The 23,308-nt window shown below is 35.0% G+C and overlaps 1 protein-coding gene across 1 annotated transcript in view; it reads right to left on the bottom strand.

Moving 5' to 3' along the window:
- The window catches only part of TEX15 (testis expressed 15, meiosis and synapsis associated), a 62,811-nt gene that overhangs the window by 8,595 nt on the left and 30,908 nt on the right, over positions 1-23,308 (bottom strand). The window contains exons 4-6 of the mRNA XM_023214655.2: positions 18,840-18,986; positions 17,594-17,756; positions 1,458-8,749 (exon numbers count right to left, since the gene is read on the bottom strand). Coding sequence (XP_023070423.2) covers positions 1,458-8,749; positions 17,594-17,756; positions 18,840-18,986 — 7,602 coding nt within the window. The remainder of the gene's footprint in view (positions 1-1,457; positions 8,750-17,593; positions 17,757-18,839; positions 18,987-23,308) is intronic.

The raw sequence follows: 23,308 nt of genomic DNA on the forward strand, positions 1-23,308 counted from the left end.
ATACCAGTTGTGAAGCCCCATCGATTCTTTAAGTCATGTCTGTCAATAAAAATTTTCCTTTCTAACACCTTTTACTAAGCCATGGCTGACTTATTACTATAAGTAGTACTATATACAGTACTACTACATACTACTATATATACTTCTATAGAAGATATATATGACTTATATACTCAGAATCTATCTGTTAAATCATTGGAAAAACGAATTTCATATGACAGCACACTTCAATGTGTACAGAATGAAGGTCAAACTCCTTAGGTCTAATTTAAGATATTCCATAACCTGAAAAAACGTTCTCCATCCATAGATTATTCTTACCCATTAAGTTAAATTGTTCCAGACTTAATTTAAAAATATTACATATATAGATATAAAAAATTTTTTTTGAAACAGAGTCTTACTCTGTCCACTTGGGTTGGAGTGCAGTGGTATAATCCTGGCTCACTGCAACCTCTGCCCCTGTGCTCAAGCAATCCTACTTCAACCTCCCAAGTAGCTGGGACTACAAGTGTATGCCACCATGTCTGGCTAATTTTTTGTTATTTTTAGCAGAGATGAGGTCTCATCATGTTGCCCAGGCTGGTCTTGAACTCCTGGACTCAAGCAGTACGCCCACCTTGGCCTCCCAAAGTGCTGGGACTACAGGCCTGAACTATTGCACCCAGCTGCATATAGGTTTCTTTTCTAAACTTCTGAACTAAGACGTATTGAACAGCTGTAAGAGAAACCTCTTAGAGCAGAGCTGAGACAACTGTCAGTAAGGGCTCTGGAGGCCAGACTGCCTGGTTTAGATCTGCGTGCTCCCATTTACTAAACTCTGTGACCCTGGGATAGTCATTTCCTCTATGTCCCAGTTTCCTTATCTTTAAGTAAGATAATAGGAAATACATCATAAGGGGTTTTGTATAAAATAAATCAGTACCAAGTACATATTAAACGCTTTGGACAATTTGTTAAAATGTATTTAATATAGGACTTTTAACTCCTTGATAATTATCTTTTGAAAAATATCTGTCCTATTTCTCCATTCGGATGATAATGGTCAAGAAGACAGGCTTCGTTAGCCACTTTTGAATATTCACTACACTGGGCATAGGCTTGCTATACAGAAAAGCTACTCAATAAATATTGGTCACTCACTCAGTGTTCGCAATATTGAACTCTCCCTTAAGAAGCTTTTAAAATTCATATCCTTCCAAAAAATGTTTTCTAAGTTAAAACATTTAATTTTATGTTTAAGAAGTAGACATTTGCAAGGTATCACCTATACATATAATTTATGTATCATTTTATAGATAATATGAATTGTTTAAATCAGTATTATAGTTAGTAAATTCATTTTGCCAGACAATTTACCATTCTCAACTTTTAGAATTCTGCAGACTTGTTTGCTTACGCGTAGACTTCTTTTCAAAAAGAATACTTACAAAAGTTATGTTTTAAATCATTCATACCTTTAGCTTTTTACAACTGGAAATAGTAGTATTTTTCTGTTGTTCCTGAGAGTCTTCACATGTGTCTACAGTGCTAGGTCGTTTTTTAGAGGAATTTGAAATGTTTTTGTTTATGCACTCTGACATTGGGGGCACCATCATAGAAATACTAAATTTATTGTTATTTTCCCCAAGTTTTACAACATGAATATTCATTTTTTTTCTCTTCAGCTGTAAAATCTTCCTTCCGTTATGTAACATTTGGCATAGAAAAAAGGAAATAGTTAGTTCAGCATTTTTAGCACATATAATCTTCATATGTTCAATCGTTTTCATGACTTTCATAATATGGGCCATTTTTCCTAAATCTTTCCTAGGGGCAGACATTACATTCTTCAGCAGTATAGAAAATTGATTGTAGTTGTATTCTAACTCCATCAGGGTGCTTCCATAATTTATGGATGTTATATATGGCACAAAGTCAATATATGTGGAAATAAAATACTTGGAGTTCTTCAGAAGCTTTTTTATTTCTGAAAGTTCTTGAAGTTCTCTTGAGAGCAAATGAATAGCATATGAGCGATTAACAGTTTCATCATATTTGTAGATAATATCCAGATCTTTCTTAAGTTTGAAAATAGCAGTCTCTATCACTTTCCAAAGGCAAACATCTGTTGAGTTATCTTTAAGAAATGAAAAAGAAGTCATTTTTTCTTGGCACTGAACCAGCTCAGGAATAAGTGACAAATCAAACCAAAGCATACCTCGAAACCTCTGTTTGTCTAGTTTCTTTGCTATTGAGTTTTTAAGAAAGTGAATTGTTTCTGAGACCATGACGATTTCAATATACATTTCAATAGCTTCAGGTTTTAAAAGTGTAGCCTCATGGCTGTGGTTTTCCACCATGTCTAAAACATTTTCTTCTGTGATAAAAATATTATCCATGTTATCATCTTGTAGCATTTGAAAGTATTTTTTTAAAATTTCTAAGTGATCTGTACATCTCAAGGTGAGATCTTGTAATTTTTTAAGGTCTGCAATTTCAGCTTGATCCAATATCTCACTAATACAATAAATATCTGGGTGTGCAAGCAAACTACTGCTAAACTTAGAATTTTCTATGCTAATAGTTGCTTTGTTTATTGGATGATCTGATTTTCTGGAGGCAATTATAGTATCCTCCTCAAGCCCAACAGGGGAAATTGGTTCACTGTTTAAATCCTTAGACAAAGTATCATATATCTTCTGCAACTTAGAAAAAGCACATTTATTCACTCTGAGTAGCCTTTCTTTGTCCTCCTTTTGTGAGTATTTTTTGCTGAAGGATTGTGTTTCCTCTTTCCAAACAAGATTTTTTGCAGCATCAAAAAGGATATGTTCCAGACCATAAAGAGATATTTTAATATGTACCGCCTTGTTGTTCTTAATAAAATTAATCTTTGAGGAGATCATTTCTATGATAATCCACAGATGGTCCTGTTTTCCTGGATACGAATGAACTTTAGGAGAGTCCCCACATGCACTGATCAACTTTAAAGTACTTTTTCTTAAGATTTCCAGGTCTTCTAAACTATCTCCAAAGTTAACTCCACAAGTAAATGGAACAGAAAGAGAAAAGTCAAAGCAATCAGAACAATGCTCCATTATGGCTTCACATTCATTAACCTGTCGTTTGTACTTTAAGAATGCATAGTATGAATTCTTTTCCCTTTTTGTTTCTTCAAGCAATTCAACTAATTGATCATGGTAACTCTGTAACTCACAGAAGGCATTATATTTTAATCTTCCTTGGAAACCAGGATAGAAATTAGACTGCTGTTGAAATCCACGTGGTTTTCCAAGAAGCTCAGCGTACAGTGTTTCATCATACCAAAGCAAGCTTCGGAATGTTGGTTCACCTTCTAAGTGCCTTTTTTTGTTTTCAATGAATTGAATTGTTTCCATCATCATTTGAAGTTCTACCAAAGTGTCAACAGCAGATGGTTTTAATGTGTGTTTGCAATTATTCCATAGGTTTTGGTCTACCAACAGTTCTCTTGAAATCAGGATTTGTTCAACTGAACATTCTTGCTTTCTTTCAAAAGCTTCCACAAATAAAGGGAGAATATTTAGACAAACCTTAGTTTCTTCCTGTAGAATCTGCAAAGATGATGCTTCATCTGCCCTCTGCAAAATTTGAGACAGATTAGCTATAAGGGCCGTATGATTAGCTGAGCAATGTTTTTCTTTAAGTTCACTCATATATGATGCAGGTTTCTTCAGAAGAGTAGTGACTTTACAGGTTTCAGAGTGGGCAGGTAAAATAGGTGTATGATTAACTCCTAGAATCCCTGGTTTGGAAATACAGGCTATTTCTGAATATAATGTCAAGTCACACTGCGAGTCATTACTAACTTTAATTTCCGCCTTCTCTCTTTTGTTAAGTGGATTAGAAACTGTGTTCTTCAAAGAGACTGACTCAGTAGTAGTATTTTTAGTGCTTAGATGGGAATCAATCAAATTAGTTTTAATAATTTTCTCATTTAAGCAGGATTCTTCCGAGATCTGATTCTTTTGATTTTTGTACTCAGTATTAACAGTTGATCCTTCAGTCATGCTACTTTTGTAAACAGAATCTTTTGCTTTTTCCACTTGTTTAACTTTCCATGTTATTCTGTCCTCAGTGTCTTTCTTCACAATACACGTTTCTGAAGAGGAGCCTTTTATATTATCTTTTAAAAGCAGAGAACTATCACTGGAAGATAATTTCACTATATTTTCCCCATAACTTCTACTTTCTTCAGTTACTGATGCTACATCCAACTCATAATTCTCAGTGACATTTGTTTCATTCCCATCTGTATGGAGGCAATTACCTGAAGAGCACTGTTCTGTCTTTAGAAGCTCTTTTCCTCTACAGCTCTGCTCACAGCATGGTATAGTAGTGGATGCCGCAAAAGAATCTATAGTAAGAATGCTCTGTTTATCCAAGTAAGATTTTGAAGATTCTCTCTCACTATCTGTCACTGCAGAGGCTGATAACTGAGGAATACTGTACTTTTTACTTGCTATCAAAGTTAAGTTTAATGGGTCCATAAGGAAGTTTCCTGTAATAATGCTTTGCTTGGATCTCTCAGTAGGAGCTGTCCACTTTACTTCCAGGTTTCTTTTATAATCAGATAAAATAAGGTTTTCTTGTTGGTAGAGATCATTTAAAAAGTGCTTTACATTTGAATCTAACACTGGAATAAGTACATCAGTTTTCACCTTTGTGCAACCTATGCAAGTTGCATCATAACCGTTGCCTGTATTATAATTTATGTTTTCTTTTATGCAACTTAAAGATATGGAATTACTTTCATTTATTACTTGATTAGCCTCACAACTGTTTTCTTTAGTTGCATCTTTAACATTATGATTTGCCGAATGTTTTTCAAGCTTTTCATATTTACTAGTGCTAGATAAAAACTTTGTATCAATTTGATTTTCTTTTTCAATTAGTTTCTCATCTGAGTGATCTGGGGAAAACAGACATCCAGTTTTTCCAGAAAAGGGCTGATGTTCTTCTGAGAAACTTGGATTGCTTACACTGCTATTATAATAAACTGACTGACTTGTACTTTGGGATGTGGAGGATACAGACAACTGTGATTCAGGATGTTCCTGATTACAAAATTCTCCCACGTGAATAGTGGGGTGACTTTTTGAGACACTGCTAGCCATACTTTTCCTAGAAAGGCATTTTTTCTCTCCACTTGTTTTGTAAGACTTGTGCTTTGACACATAGGTTAACGATTTAGAAATATCAGCTTTTGGAACTCTTTTCTTTCTCCGTTTGTCATATTTTCTTTTTGACAAAAAATGCTTAGTAGAATATTTTCTTTGAGACACAGAACTATAACTTTGAAGGTCACAACTCTCCCAGAAATTATTGCATATTATTGCATATGATTTTGGTAATGGGCCCTTTCTTTTTTCTCCTACTTTAGTTATAAGCTGCAAAGATGTGTGAACTCTTCTATGAGCTTTTTTTAAGTGAATAACTGCTTTGTCTAATTTTTTTGAAAGACATTTGCTTTTACATAAAGATGCTTCACCACTTAGGATATTTAGGACACTCTTAATGTGCTCTTCTGACTGTGAAAATGTTTTAATTCGTCCTTGGGATAATGAAAAAAAACACTCAGATGAGTCTTGACTGGTTAGCCTCCTCTTTCTCCCATAACTTTTATGTTGTCTTAAATCTTTATGTATGTTCTGATCCCTGGAAGATGTATGTAGCTTCCTTTTGCTAATTCTTGATTCTGCCTCCTTTTTATCTTTGGTATCATTATAGTCAGTTTTTGATTTTGTAAAGAAACATCTGCTTCCATTATCTATTGTTGTGACATTAGAAGGTTCACTAAACAAAGATTCACTGTTTTGATTTTTAGACATATGACTCACATCTGTATTGTCACTCAAGTCAAAAGAAAGGGAGATTTCAGATTTACTCATTGGTCCTGATTCTTGCCTTATATTATCAACTTTATCTTCACATGGATAATCCGAATTTTCACCAAAAGGCTGGGAATAAATGTCAAATCCTACAATTTCTCCATCTTCCTTATTTATTTCTGGTTTTGTGGCTTCAGTTACATGTGTGCAGAAATTATCTTTCAATGCAAGGGAGTCAACTGTCGGGCTGAATCCTGGCCTAAATATATTAGTAATTCTAATTTGTAGATCTGGAAGTAAAATTGGGCTGGGAAGCACTGTTTCACTGTTTTGTGTAGAGGAATAAAAATAGTTACTTTCCTTAGAATAATGCTGATCACTATTTTCCCTTCCTGCAGTGCTTCCCAAAACTTCCATCTCCCCATTATCAAGTGCTAATATACCTTCCCAACTGATACGAGACTTCAGAGCCTTATATGAGGTCACAAATTCCTCACAAAGCATGTTTTCATGGCTATGTGTATCTTGTTGAAATACAAAAGCATCATCACAATCTTCTATTTCAATTTCACTTTCCAATTCAATGCTTTGAAGAATTAAGTTCTCATTTATTGATTGATGAAATGATTCTTGTGATTTATTTTTATCCTTATCAATTTCACAATCGGAAACCCTATGTTTTACTAACAAACCAAAATCTGGACTTTCAGAAGAACAAGTTTCTTTAGACTGGTATATTTGGTGTTCGTCATTACTTATGCTTAATACAGGCATAGTAGCACTAGCTATCTGTACTGCAGCATTTGAGGCTACACACACTGAAGAACTTGCAATTTCGGGATATGCTGTGGAAGCCAAATGCTCTACACTTCTTCCAGTATTTTCAGTATCTTTTTGCTTCATGGCACTAATGGTATCTTCTTCACTCTCTAATAATACAGTTGCTGCTGACGCATATTTTTCTCTGCAAATCAAGTTAAATGTAGCAGAAAATTCTTCAGAACTAAAAATTTCTATATTGTTGTAATTTTTATCCTCCTTTTCATCTATATAGCTGAAATTTTCATTTGTATGAGAATCCTGCTTTTTGTCTCCATATATATTCTCTATGTTGTTTTCTACAGATGAAGCATTATTCTCTTTAGCCTCATTTTGGCTTTCTTTATAATTATCTCTCTGTTCTTTGAAATTAACATTCAGGCATATATCATTTAACTGTGAGTTACAGAACAGACTGTGATCCTGACCCCTATCTTCAACATAAGCAGTTTCTTTATAGTCTCTCTGAATGTTCTCTAATGACACTGGTTTATTTTCATTTTTCCTGTGGACACACATATGTTCTCTAGTTATACTGCAATTTGAATTGTCATGAGCTGTTTCTATGTTATAAGAGGAAATAACTGTATCAGTGAGTATTTCTTTGGCCTGGGGTATGTCTTTTGGTTTCGGGAAAGCTTCAGTTATAATGCTAGCACAATTTGCATTTATTTTCCCCAATTTCAGTTCCATTAGCTTTTGAGAAATGGCTAAACTTGTGTGAAAGTTATCCTCATACTCCACAGAGTGCTGAGGATGCTTTTGTGACAGGCTCTCTAAACTTGGAGTAATTTGCCATTCCAATGCTAGATGATCTAGTTCATCCTTATCCTTTATGGTAGATGTAGAAGATTTTGGTATTTCTAACTCTTGAGTAATTAATATTTTATCACAGCTTTTCTCGAAAGAATTATGACTCTCACTCTCTTTGTATTCTTGGTGCAAAACAATGTAATTATCCATTGGACTGATTTTTGTTTCATTAGTGAAATCATTATCAATTTCTTTCCACGAAGTTTGCTTTTCTTCATGTTTGGAATTGTCCTTCAGGTCAGTGAAGTTTTTCATCTTTCCAGTATTTTGAAGGTATTCATCAATGCTTACTTTCTTTTTGAGTGGAAAAATTGTAGACATTTGGTGACCAGTCTGATAAATGGTTTTTAAATCAGAAGACTGCGATTCCTGAGAAATACGGCTATTGTATTCTTTTTTATACATATTATCTGATTCCTGTTGGGCTCTCTGAACCTTCTCCTCACTGTGGTTTTGGTTCTCAACCTCTGACACTACATTTGACACAGAAATTGGGAAGGAAAAATTGCCTTGGTCCTTACATTGCCCTGCCATGGTAACTTTATTATGAGGTACACAGTCATAGTCCTCAGAGCCTGTGTTGTGAGCCCAAGACTGTGAATCATTAACACAAGTTTTAAAGCAAGGAGCATCCAAACAATTTGTAAGAACAGCACAATCACCAGGGACAACTTCTGAGGAGGAGGCAGAATTAGATGGTGTTGATTTTATTTCTGAATTAACATTATCTAAACTCTTCTCAAATTGCAAAATCTCATTTAAGCCTGCAGTATTACTCTGTTCTCCCATACTTTCTTCTCTTCTCATCAGTCTTGGGTCTTTGATGAATTTTGAAGTAGTAACTGTGCTTGAGCCAGTACTGTTGTGAAGAGGAAAAGCAGCATTAAGACTACTTAAAATATTTTTAAGACTTGTCCAATTTAACAAAAGGTCACCATTAACACTTCCTTTGGCATCATTGGGCATAAGTGAAAGGTCTGAATCATGTGCAAGTACTTGAGAAGTGTCTCTAATTTCTGCTAAATTGTGCTCTGTCTGTCCATTGTATGTTTCAGGTACAGAAATGTTTCCATTTTGTACATTTCCATAGGAGTTAGAAATATGTGAGTTGGAAGGATTTATCTCTGAATTTAGTACATTGCATAAACAGTTTTCTTGAACAAATGGATCTACAGGTTTCTTGAAATGCTCAAAGATGACAGTAGCATCTTTTCCTTTTCCAATTCTTTTGGCCACTGTACAGTTATTCAGAGAGCATGTTCTTTCTGTGGAAATAATAAGACACATTTGAAAAAAAAGTGTTTCTATAGACAACTTTTATACAGGTACATTGTGTCAAGTAATTTTAATTGAAAGTTCAGCTAATAACCTAACGATGATTAAAATGTGTTTTCAACAGAAAAAGCAGAGAAGGGGATGATTAACAAATAAAATATAAATGATGTAGCATGAAATTCTCCTAGTCTAGAAACCTTAATAAAGAATATTTGCCATGAAAATTTAATTCTGACAAATAATAGAAAAAAACTGAATAGGGGCCGGGCACAGTGGCTCACACTTGTAATCTCATTACTTTGGAAGGCCGAGGTGGACATATCATGAGGTCAGGAGTTCGAGACCAGCCTGGCCAACATGGTGAAACCCCGTCTCCACTAAAAATACAAAAAAAAAATTAGCCAGGTGTGGTGGTGGGTGACTGTAATCCCAGCTACTCAGGAGGCTGAGGCAGGAGAACTGCTTGAACCTAGGAGGTGGAGGTTGCAGTGAGCAGAGATCGTGCCACTGAACTCCAGCCTGGGCAACAGAACAAGACTCCATCTCGGGGGCTGGGGGCTGGGGGCAGAGGTGGGGAAGAATAAAACTAAATAGGAATAAAAACATTTTCCCAATAGATAACAGCTCTCTTATATTAATTTTCTATATTCAGATGTTTAATATTAGTATCTACATATAAGAAGGCAAAATAATCTCCCTCTATCTACTACTATTACCTTGCTTCTCCCTCTACCATGGGAGAAAAAAAGGAAAGGAACAGGGAGTGAGGTGGAAAAATAGGGAAAGGAAAACCCAAAAAGTTCCATAAAATCTTTCCCAAGAGCCAAAGCAAACTACTATTCCTCTTTTGCAGTAAAATAAATGTTCCTGCAAATAATTTTTGTAAATAAAAGCCTGGAAAATAAAAGCAAACTTTAAAAATAATTTATAAAAATTATTTCTAAAATTTCCTAAGAAACCTCATGTAATCATGAATTTACAAAATGCATATTTAACAAGTAAATAATAAGTTCTCATAAATGTTCACCAAACATTCACAGCTAAGTAACAGACTAAAAATACCTTTACTAAAACAGGAATTAATGATGAGAAATTGCTTGTGACATCTACAAAATATATGAAGTTATCATGTCACTGACGAGTACCACAAGGTTCTTTTTCACAGTAAGAGAGTTATGTTGAAGATTTCTAAATTCTACTACCATTTGTGATTTTATTACTTACAGTAAGCTATCATGGAAATATGACCACATACGAAGAGATGTAGTTCTTAAAAGAGTAGGGAGTATAATGGAGAAGAAAATGGAAATGTAGATTCCTACACCACCTTATCCCAAAATAAAATTTGCTATTTAAAAAACTCCATAAAACTACTAGAAAAAAACATGAATGGATGTTTTTATAATCTTGGCATAGGAAAGTACTTTTAAAGCATGATTGAAAATCAGAAAACATAAAAGTAAAACATGATGTCAATTACATATAAATTAATTATTTTAATAGGTCAAAATGCATGATAAATAATACTCAAAGGAAAAAATAGGTAAAATTATCAACAAAAAGATGCCCCAATCCCACTAAATAAACAATAGGATCCATTAAAAAAAACTTTTTAAACTGGCAAAAATTTGAAAGGATGATTAATACTATACAAATGTAAGCACTATTTAATATGGTTCATGGAAGTATAAATTGGTACAAATTTCCTGGAAAACAAGCTGACAGTATTCATTGATACGTTATATGTAATCATTCAAAGCAAATCCATTCTTGCTCATTTACTATTCTGATAAACTTGTATAAATACCCAAAATTCTATGGACAAGGATTTTCAGTAAAATAACCCAAGACAGTTGAAAGCTAGAAACCTAACTATACATCAATATGAGACTGGCTAAATGAATGACATATCAAAAATGATAAAATTACTATGAACATACGTTATAACAAATGTCCTAGAAGACAGAATGTTATGCAGCTATTACAAAGATTAAGGTGGATTAATATGGCTGGGCAAGGTGGCTCACGCCTGTAATTCCAGCACTTTGGGAGGCCGAGGCAGGCGGATCACTTGAGGTCAGGAGTTTGAAACCAGCCTGGCCAACACGATGAAACACTGGTCTCTACTAAAAATACAAAAAACTAGCCGGATGTGGTGGTGTGTGCCTGTAGTCACAGGTACTCAGGAGGCTGAGGCAGAAGAATTGCTTGAAACCGTGAGGCGGAGGTTGCAGTGAGCTGAGATCATGCCACTGCACTCCAGCCTGGGCGACAGAGTGAGACTCTGTCTCAAGGAAAAGGGGGAAAAAATGGGTTAATATATACCAATGTGGGAAAAGAAACCTAATTACTTAAGTTTAGGCCGGGTGAATCTCCTGAGGTCAGGAATTCGAGACCAGCCTGGCCAACATGGTGAAACCCTGTCTCTACTAAAAATACAAAAATGAGGCATGGTGACATGTTGCCTGTAGTCCCAGCTACTTGGAAGGATGAGGCGGGAGGATTGCTTAAACCCAGGAGGTGGAAGTTTCAGTGAGCCGAGATGGTGCCACTGCACTCCAGCCTGGGTGACAGAGCAAGACCCCATCTCAAAACAGGCAAACAAGCAAAAAAACCCTAATTGCTTAAGTTTAATATTTCACTTTTACAAATGTGTGATGAATGCATATTAACATACATGTAATGTTAACAGAAACTTATAAAATACATGGATGCCAGGTCCTGTTTTAAGTCTCTGATGTACATTAATTTAATCTTCATAACATTTCATTGATGAGGAAGTGAAATTAAGAGCAATTTGCCCAGAATCACACAGTTTATAAACAGTAGAATCTTAATCTATATTATGCTATCTCTTTAAACTTGATAATGGCATTTTTACTTTATTCCCTTTTTGTTGGCATTCTCATCAAATGACAATTAAAAATTGCAGAACAAATCCAACATCCTGGGTGCACCAACATCTCACACATCACCACTAAAGAACTTACTCATGCAACCAAATACCACCTGTTTCCCCAAAAACCTATGGAAATAAAAAAAATTTAAAAAGTAGTAAAAAAAAAAAAAAAAACCCCAACAAATCCAACATCTTCAATACAATATGGAAACTAACAAAACCAGACTACAATCAATAAAGTACACTACCAAATAGTTATTAGTACCATATATTCGGTGATGACAGAAACGTTATCTATGGTAGCCACTAGCCACATATGGTTACTGAGCATTGAAATGTGGCTGGTGTGACTGACAAATTGAATTTATAATTTTATTTTTTTAAATTAAGTTAAATTTAAAGAGCCACATGTGACTAGTGGCTACTGTATTAGATAGTGTAGGTCTGGTGTACTCTAGAGGGAGACGAGTATGCTGATAGCCAACACATGTGGCTATGACTGTTGGCATAATATAGGTATTCTCTAAAGTTAATCACCCTGAAAGGCATCATACTTTGATTAAAGTAATAAGCTATAATACACTGGGGATGGGCTGCAGTAGAAGTAGGGAAAGGTCCCTATCTGTTATCTCTAATATAAGCCTTCTGGTTGAGGGGAAATGTGGACAGAACAACTAGGTAGAAAATCATCAAGGAAACAGAAGACTTGAACAAACTATAAAACAAGTAGACCTAACAGCCTATGGAACACCCTGCCTGGCAACAGCAGAATATAGTACAGTTGGCCCTATGTATTGGTTAGTTCCAAATCCATGGATTCAACCAATCATGGGTGAAAAATTAAAATAAAAACCCAACAAAATAACAATAACAATATAACAATAAAAAATAATACAAATAAAAAACACAGTATAACAACTATTTACATAGAACAAATATGTTATTGGTATTATAAGTAATATAGAGATAATTTAAAGTATATGGGAGGATATGTGTAGGTTATATGCAAATACTGAGACAGTCTGTAAAGGAATTTGAGTATCCACAAATTTTGGTATCCATGGAACATCCTGGAACCAATTCTCCCCCACAGATACTGGAGGACTACTATATATTCTTTTCAGTTGCACATGGATCATTCTCCAGGAAAGACTATATGCTAGGTTATACAACAAACCTCAATAAACTTAAAGGAAAAAGATAATACAAATGGTTTTCCAACTACAATGGAATGAAATAGAGATCAACAACAAAAAAATTTTTGGAAATTTGCAAATACATAAAAAACACGGTCTGAAAAAAACCAATGAATTAAATAATAATAGATCAAAAGGAAATTAGAAAATAAATTTGAGATAAATGAAAATTACAATGTAACACATGTCATGGGACACAGCTAAACTAGTTGCTTCTAGAAATTTACAGCTATAAAGACCTATATTAACAAAGAAGAAATATCTGAAATCAAAACCTAACCATCCACCTTAAGACACACATACACATGAAATAGCAAACTAAATCTAAAGCAAACAGAAGAAAAGAGACAAAATTAATAAAATAGAATTATAGCAAAAAGAATAAAATCAAAATTAGTTCTTTGAAAAAAAAGATAAACCTTTAGCCTCACCAAAAAAAAAAAAAAAAAAAAAAGACTTAAACTAGTAGATTCAGAAATAAAAGCGGGGACATTACCACTAACAGAAATAAAAAGACTATTAGACTATTAAAGGAATACTAAAAACAAATGTATGCCAGTAAATTAGATAACTGAAATGAAATGGGCAACTTCCAATAAAAACAGCAACTACTGAACGTGATGCAAGAAGAAACAGAAAATCAGAACAGACCTACAACAAGTGAAGAAACTGAATTAGTAATTGAATACTACCCACAAGGAAAAACCCATTCCCAGATGGTTTCCTTAGTGAAGTCTACCAAATGTTTAAAGAAGAAATAATACCAATTCTTCATACATTATTCCAAAAAATAAAGAGGAGAGAATAGAATACTTCCCCAACTCATCCTATGGAACAATATTATCCTACCACCAAAACCAGACAAAAACATCAAAAAAAATCGATAGACCAGTATCTCTTATAAATGTGGACACAAAAATCCCCAATAAAATTGCAGCAAACTGATTCCAGGAACATATACAATGAATTATACACCATGACCAAATGAGATCCAAGGAATGCAATGTTAACATCTAGAATCAATTAATGTAATACATTAGATCAATAAAAACAACAACAAAAAAAACCCACACAACCATCTCAACAAATAAAAAATCGATTGAGAAAATCCAATAGTCTAAAAACTCTCAATAAACCAGAAACAGAAGCAAATTTCCTGAACATGATAAAGAGCTTCTATAAAACCCCTACAACTGACATCATACTTCCTGGTAAAAGACTGGATACTTCCCCCCTAAATTCAGGAATACAGACAAAGATGTCTACTCTTGCCACTTCTCTTACTGGAGGTACTTAGCCAGGGCAATTACGCAAAATAAGACTGGAAACAAAAACGTAAAATTATCTCTATTCACAGATGACATGATCTTATATATAGAAAATCCCAAAGACCACTAAAAAAATCTATTAGAATAATGAGTTCAGCAAGGCTGCAGGATACACAAAAATCAATTATATTTCTGTACATTTGGAATGAACAATACACTAATAAAATAAAGAATTCTATTTATGATCGCACCAAAAGAATACTTAGAAATAAGCTTAACAAAAGAAATGCAAAACTCATAGTCTGAAAACTATACTTCACACCCACTAGGATGGCTATAATCAAAAAGTCAAATAAGCTATGACAAGGATATAAAGAAATTCTAACTCTCAGACACTGCTGGTGTGAATGTAAACGGTGAAGCCACTTTGGAAAATAGTTTGGCAGTTCCTCTATCAGTTACTACAGAGTCTTCATATAATCCAGCAATTCCACTCTTAGCTTTATTGTACTCAAGAGCAATGAAAACACACATCCATATAAAAACTTGTATGCAAACATTCATAGCAGAATTTGTAATTGTCAAAAGATGGAAACAACCCAAATGTTGACCAACTGATAAATACAATATGGTGCATCTATACAATGAAACGGTTTCTATAAAAAGAAATAAAGTACTGATACATGCTACAACATGGATGAACCGGGAAAACATTGTTAAGTGAAAGAAATCAGGCACAAAAAAGTCCAAAAATTATGATTTTACTTAAATGAAATGCCCTGATTAGGCATATAAGTACATTAGTAGTTGCTTAGGGCTGGGGATCAGGGATATAATACCTTTTAAAGGGCACAAAGTTTCTTTTTCTTTTCTTTTTTTTTTTTTTTGAGACAGAGCTTTGTTCTTTCGTCCAGGCTGGAGTGAAGTGGTGCCATCTGGGCTCACTGCATCCTCAGACCCCAGGTTCAAGCAATTCTCCTGCCTCAGCCTCCCGAGTAGCTGGGATTATAGGCGCCTGGCACCATACCCAGCTAATTTTTGTATTTTTAGTAGAGATGGGGTTTCACCATGTTGGCCAGGCTTGTCTCAAACTCCTGACCTCAGGTGATCCACCTGCCTCGGCCTTCCAAAGTGCTGGGATTACAGGCGTGAGCCATGGTGCCCCGCTCAAAGTTTCTTTAAAATGTGAGCTTAGGCTGGGTGTGGTGGCGTGCACCTGTAGTCCTGGCAACTGAAGGTGGAGATGGGAGGATTGCTTGAGCTTGGGAGGTGGAGACTGCAGTGAGCCAAGCTGTGGCACAGCACTCCAGCCTGGGTGACAAGGTGAGATCCTGTCTCAAAAACAAAACAAAAAACAAAACAAAGTACCTTAACTTTAAAACTGTGGTGATGATTGCACATATTTGTGAATATACTAAAAGCTACTGAATCTTACACTTTTAAATCAACTGAATTGACATATACCAACAATAGAAAATAAAATGAAATAGCTATTATTTAAAATAACATAAAATATCAAATGTTTAAAAATAAAAGGCATGTAAGATGTTACAGAGAAAATTATAAAATTGAAATACATTAGAGATAACTGACATGGGAGAAATATAATATTAATAGATTAGAAAACTCAATAAAGAAGACAATTTTCCACAAATTAATATATAGATTCAATCAATCTATAAATTTGTTGGCAGACCTTGATAAGTCGATTCTAAAATTTCTATGAACACCAAAGGACCAAAAACAAAGAATTATTTTTAAAAAGATGAAGGATCAGTTATACAGGTATTAGTATTTTTTCTCTCATACAAAGTCCGGTATTAGTATTTTTAATGAAGTTACAATAATTAAGGCAAGATGCTCATGGCAAAACGATAGGCAAAGAGATGAATAGAGAGCCCAGTTAAGAGATCTCTGCAGCACCTGCAGCCAACTGATATATTACAGAGGCGGTACTGCAGTTATCGATCAGTGGGGAAAATGGATTCTCCAATAAACTGTACTGAGACAACAATCGGGTTAGCATATGTAAACTAAAATAAATTGGGACTTTAAAGGAATCCTATCACACACCAAAGTCATTTCCAAGTAGGTAAAACAAAAATGGGAAAACATACCCATAAAGTTAAAAAAAAACACACAGAAAAATATCTTCATGTCCTAGGAAAAGCACTCTTATGAAAGACGCATGTAGTAGTACTTATAATAAAGAGACACATCTGACATCAAGAACCGCTGTTCATCAAAAAACACTTGACAAAAATGAGAATACAAAGACACAAACTAAGAGAAGACACTCGCAACACATACAACTGACCCAAGAGCCAATATCCAATATGTAAAAGAATTCCTACAAATCAATAATGAAATAAAAATTAGCTCAATTAGAAAAAGTAGATAAAAGATGTGACCAGGAATTTCAGAAAAGTGGAATACGAATGGCCAATACGCCTATCAGAAATGAACCTAACTTATTTAGCATTTGAGGAAAAGCAAAATACAAAAGCAAATAGCTGCACCTACTAGTGGAGCAAAAACACTGAAAAAGTCTGACGGCTCTAAGTTTGGTGAGGATACAAAAATCCTCAACTTCATTAATTAGGGAAAAACAAGTTAAAAACCACAATGAAATAACATATCACACTCATTAGACTGGTGGAAACAAAACTTAAAAAAAGAAAGCATAGTATGTGTTGGCAAGAATATAGAGTGATTATGTAATCTAATGCAAACCACTTTGGAAAACCATTTGATGCTGTCTTTCAGTTGGAACATTCCTGCTGTAAATACATATTCTATGGAAAAATTCTTGGCACATATGCAATGAGACACTTTTATGAATATTTAAAATAGCAATGTTTGGAATAAGAAGACTGGAAAGTGCCCAAATATCCTCAGTAGTATAGTGTACAGTGTGTCTACACAATGGAATACTCTCTCCATCCATTCATCCACGAAAATGAACAAACTACAGTTACACATATCAATAGGGAAAAATCACACAAATCTAATACTGAGCAAAATGATTCAATACTGAGCAAAATGATTCTAATACTGAGCAGTATGATTCTAGATCTATAAAATAAGAAAACACAACTATTTTACTTGGAGATTCATTTTTTTCTTTTTTTTTGAGACAAGGTCTCCCTCTGTCACCTAGGCTGCAGCGCAGTGGTGTGATCCTGGCTCACTGCAACCTCCACCTCCTGGGTTCAAGTGATTTTCCTTCCTCAGCCACCCGTGTAGCTGGGATTATAGGCACACGCCACCACACCTGGCTAATTTTTGTATTTTTAATAGAGTCGGAGTTTTGCTGTGTTGGCCAGACTGGCCTCAAGTAATCCGCCCGCTTCCGCCTCCCAAAGTGCTGGGATTACAGGTATGAACCATTGTGCACAGCCAGAAAATAATACTGAGAAATTTTAAGACCAGCACAAATGCTAATCAAGTACAATCATATGTGTATCTTACCAGCTCTCTTAGGAAATCCTGTTGAGAGGAATCTCAAAGATGTCATAAGGTATCCATTATCTACTTTTGAACCAAGAAATTTTACTGTTACTACAGCATATGGAAGACATTGCCTAGGTTTATCTACAGGCTTTGAAAGGACACTGTATTCATAGAAGTACACCTGAAAGATAAAGAAGAAAACAGGTTCATGCTGATTAATTTTGGCAATCAGACTTGAATAAGCTCATATTTAAAAAAAATCAATATAATTGCATATTATTTATCTACTTCTATATAAACTTCTCCAGCTGCCTTGTTTAACCCTAATGTTTTTGAAGATGTACAGAATTCCTTTTTTTCCCCCACAATTTTTTTTTCTTGATAGGCTACCAATGTCTGCAGAAAAAGGCACAATTTGTTTTTAAATAAAAAATATTTTTTCATTAAAAGTTAAATGTTTTCCATACAGTCTCAACTATTATATTTTATTTGGTAGAAAAAATTAGGAAAATAACAATAGGTAGTATGTTTTACATGTGGGTGCATGGATATACTTTCATAGAGAAGATTTATCTTCATTTAATCATGATTATATATAATCCATATATAATTTAATATTCTGTATAAAATTAAAGGTCCACAGAATAAGTGAAATACGATAGACTACTGTTTCATCTAATGACTAATACATAAGACTTTTCTTTTTTCCTACTTTTGCAAAGAAGATCAAAATCTTGTTTTGAAATAGCCTTGTTTTTTAAAATTAATATTATTTATGATTGATAAATCTTAACTATATATTTATGGGGCACAATGTGGTGTTTTGATATATGTATACAATGAGGAGTAATTAAATCAAGGTAATTAACATGTCCATCACCTCACCCATCACTTTTTATGGTGAAACACTGGAAATTTACTCTCAGCAATTCTGAAATAATGCATTATTATTAGGTATGGCCACCCTGCTGTGCAGCCTTGTTTAAAAGAGAAGTTGGTATATTTTGAAAGTTGGTAAATAATCTATATAATATCTAAATAAAAGTAGCCACTGTACTTTGAACAGAGTTAAATGTAATGTAAATTTTCAAACTTCTTCACTAATATTCTCATACAACAAATATTAAAATAGCTTTCGCTGTTTGCTTAAGTTTTATATTGAATGAATTAACATGTTTTCATTTAACATTTTGGGAATTTAAGTCTTGAAACATACAATGTGAAACATGTACTTTTCAAGAAATCAAATGAACCATTAACATACTGCTGAACTGTAGGCTTGCAGTTCAACGGTATCCTTCAAAGAAGGTGCATTTCTTGACATATGGCAATCAAAGTTAGGAGAAGGATCCAAAGAAACTTTATTTTTATCCACAGAAGGCTGAATTTTCTTCACTTTTCCAAAGAGAACCTAAAAAAAAAAAAAAAAAAAAGCCAAAAGTACGTAAAAATATACCAAGACATTTCTAAACTGTCACATTTCAAACATAAAAGGCCAACATTGTTTTGTTTTTCTGAGACAGGGTCTAACTCTGTTCACTCCAGGCTGGAGTTGCAGCCTTGACTTCTCAGGCTCAAGCGATTCTCCCACCTCAGCCCCACTGAGTAGTTGGGACCATAGGTGCACATCACCATACCCAGCTAATTTTTGTAGGGACCAGGTTTCACCATGTTGCCCAGGCTGGTCTTGAACTCCTGGGTCAAGCGATTCTCCTGCCTTGGCTTCCCAAAGCACTGGGATTACAGACATGAGCCATGGTGCCAGGGTGTGATTTTTTTAAGAAGTAGAAATATGAATGGAAAGATAATCCATTTTCTAGATGAATGGGATGACTCAACGTGGCAATTATGTCAATTCTCCCCCAAACTAAACTCTAAGATTAGAGTAAGATTAGAGTAATTCCAATAAAAATTTCAGAGAATCTTTTTTTTTTTTTTGACAGAGTCTCACTCTGTCACCCAGGCTGGAGTGCAGTGGTGTGATCTTGGTTCACTGCAGCCTCCGCCTCTTGGGTTCCAGCGATTCTCCTGCCTCAGTCTCCTGAGTGGCTGGGATTACAGGCATGCACCACCATGCCCGGCTAATTTTTGTATTTTTAGTAGAGATGGGGTTTTGCCTGTTGGCCAGGCTGGGCTCGAACTCCTGACCTCAGGTGATCTGCCCACCTCGGCCTCCAGAAACACTGGGATTACAGGCATGAGCCACTGCTCCTGGCCGAGAATCTAGTTTTAAAAATGGGGTATAATTTTAAGATGTACTTGGAAGACAAACAAGAATAGCTCAGAAATTTTTTAAAAGTCTGGGTTTAGCAATTGACAATGATGGAACAGGACAAGTGATTTGCAATTCTGGATATAAAAACATTTTTAAAAAGGATGGTACTAACACAAGAAAAAGCAGAGAAAAGACCAAAATGAATAAAAAACAGAATGAAAGAAAAAGCCTGAAGCCCACACATGTATTAAAAATACTAAAAATACAGTATATTAAAAACACCATTTGAAATAAGAACTGATTATTCAATTAATGATGTGGGACAACACAAAAAATTAAATTCTTTTCTTATCATGTTAAATATTTAAATATTAAAAATACAATGAAAATACTGTAGAAAGAAACATAGGCCAATATTTATTCAATCTCAAAGTGATAAGTATTTTCTAAGAATACGTGCCAATAAAATGAAACAAAAACATATAAACTTCACAACACAGTATTCTAAAATTTCTGCCCATAAACAACAAATGATTTAAAAACTAAAACCATGAACATAAATGACAGTATTTTATTACTGTTATTTTAAATAGATTAGTATGTTCACTCAACAATCAAAACAATACTAAGAATGAAGTGGTACCCTGAATTGGATCCTGGAACGCAAACAAACATAAGTAGAAAAATTAGCAAAAGCCAAATAAACTCTGTAATTTAGTTAATGGTGTGACAATGTCAGTTTCTTAGTTTTGACAATCATGCTGTATTTATGTAAAATTTAACATCAGAGGAAGTTGGGTGCATTATATACAAGAGCTCTCTTTACTATCTTTGTAACTTTTCCATAAATCTAACATTATTCCAAGATAAAAAGTTTACTAAAAAATTAAAAACGTGAAATGATAAAACATTATATAGAGAGAAGCCTAGCTCTTAAAATATGCTTTAGGCAACAGATAATGCTCACACACCAACGCAAAAAAGGGAAAAAACCCCCCCCCCAAAACTGTCAAGGAATATAAATAAGCAGTTCACTAAATACAGTCAGCAAATATATTCAACAGAAACTTTAAACTCAGGAATAATCATAATGAAGAAATAATTAAACCAGTAATGAGAAACTACCACACATTAGACTGGCAAAAGTTTTTTAAAAAGTTCAGCATAGGCCGGGTGCGGTGGCTCAAACCTGTAATCCCAGCACTTTGGGAGGCCGAGACGTGTGGATCACGAGGTCAGGAGATCGAGACCATCCTGGCTAACGTGATGAAATCCTGTCTCTACTAAAAAATACAAAAAGCTAGCCGGGCAAGGTGGCGGGCGCCTGTAGTCCCAGCTACTCGGGAGGCTGAGGCAGGAGAATGGCATAAACCCGGGAGGCGGAGCTTGCAGTGAGCTGAGATCTGGCCACTGCACTCCAGCCTGGATGACACAGTGAGACTCTGTCTCAAAAAAAAAAAAGTTCAGTATAATATATAGGTTTACTGAGGTTGTAAGATAACAGGCATTCTTTTTTAAAAAAAATTTATTTTCTTTTTAATTGATATGTAACAATTGTCCATATTTGTAGGGTACAATGTGATGTTTTGATACATGTATACATTGTGTAATGATCAAATCAGGGTATTTAGTATATCCATCATGTCAAACCTTTATTTCCTCATGGTGAGAACATTCAAAATCCTCTTCTAATTATTTTGAAATATGCAATAGAATACTGATAACTATAGTCATTCTGTTGTGCAACATAGCACCAGAACTTATTTTTTTACAAGAAAAAACCCCATCAAAAAGTGGGCAAGGGTATGAACAGACACTTCTCAAAAGAAGACATTTATACAGCCAACAGACACATGAAAAAATGCTCATCATCACTCGCCATCAGAGAAATGCAAATCAAAACCACAATGAGATACCATCTCACACCAGTTAGAATGGTAATCATTAAAAAGTCAGGAAACAACAGGTGCTGGAGAGGATATGGAGAAATAGGAACACTTTTACACTGTTGGTGGGACTGTAAACTAGCTCAACCATTGTGGAAAACAGTGTGGCGATTTCTCAAGGATCTAGAACTAGAAATACCATTTGACTCAGCCATCCCATTACTGGGTATATACCCAGAGGATTATAAGTCATGCTGCTATAAAGACACATGCACACGTATGTTTACTGCGGCACTATTCACAATAGCAAAGACTTGGAATCAATCCCAATGTCCATCAGTGACAGACTGGATTAAGAAAATGTGGCACATATACACCATGGAATACTATGCAGCCATAAAAAGGGTGAGTTCGTGTCCCTTGCAGGGACATGGATGCAGCTGGAAACGATCGTTCTCAGCAAACTATCCCAAGAACAGAAAACCACAACACTGCATTTTCTCACTCATAGGTGGGAGCTGAACAATGAGATCACTTGGACACAGGAAGGGGAACATCACACATCGGGGCCTATTGTGGGGAGGGGTGAGGGAGAGGGGGAGGGATAGCATTAGCAGATATACCTAATGTAAATAACGAGTTAATGGGTGCAGCACACCAACATGGCACAGGTATATATAGGTAACAAACCTGCATGTTGTGCACATGTACCCTAGAACTTAAAGTATAAAAAAAAATTAAAAAAAATTAAAACAAACAAAAAACAGGCATTCTTACACAATGTGGATGGAAATGTCCATTAGTGCAACCTTTCTCAGGACAGTTGAGCATTACACAATCAAAAGATGTAAAAATGTACGTACTTTTGATTTCTAATTTGACACCTAGGAATGAACCAATTAATTCTTAGCAAAGAATCATTTGTGTGTGTAAAATGTACCAAGAAGGACAATCTATGTAGTATTTAAGAGTATAAAAACAAAACAAACTAAACACCAAATAACTTATATCCTAACATTACAGAACTTGTTGGGCAAATATGGCAGGTCTACAGTGTAATACTATGCAGCTGCTCAAAAGGGTATTACAAAAGAATACTTAAGGGCTTAGAAAATGTTTATTTTATAATATAATCACTGAAAAAAGCAAGTAATATACAAAGCAACGACTAACTTTAATTACAATTATACCTGCATGTCTATATACATGAATAGATGACTAATACACATACACAAAAAACCCTGTGGCTACTGCTGGGCTTTTTGGACTTTTTACAATGTTTTAAATTTTCTAAAATCCTTATCTATTACTTTTTAATATAAAAGTAAATTATGCTTAGCCGGGCTCGGTGGCTCAAGCCTGTAATCCCAGCACTTTGGGAGGCTGAGACGGGTGGATCACAAGGTCAGGAGATCGAGACCATCCTGGCTAACACGGTGAAACCCCGTCTCTACTAAAAATACAAAAAACTAGCCGGGCGAGGTGGCGGGCGTTTGTAGTCCCAGCTACTCGGGAGGCTGAGGCAGGAGAATGGCGTAAACCCAGGAGGCGGAGCTTGCAGTGAGCTGAGATCCGGCCACTGCACTCCAGCCTGGGCGACAGAGCAAGACTCCATCTCAAAAAAAAAAAAAA

This window comes from Piliocolobus tephrosceles, chromosome 7 (assembly GCF_002776525.5).
Source record: "Piliocolobus tephrosceles isolate RC106 chromosome 7, ASM277652v3, whole genome shotgun sequence".
Lineage (NCBI taxonomy): Eukaryota > Metazoa > Chordata > Mammalia > Primates > Cercopithecidae > Piliocolobus > Piliocolobus tephrosceles.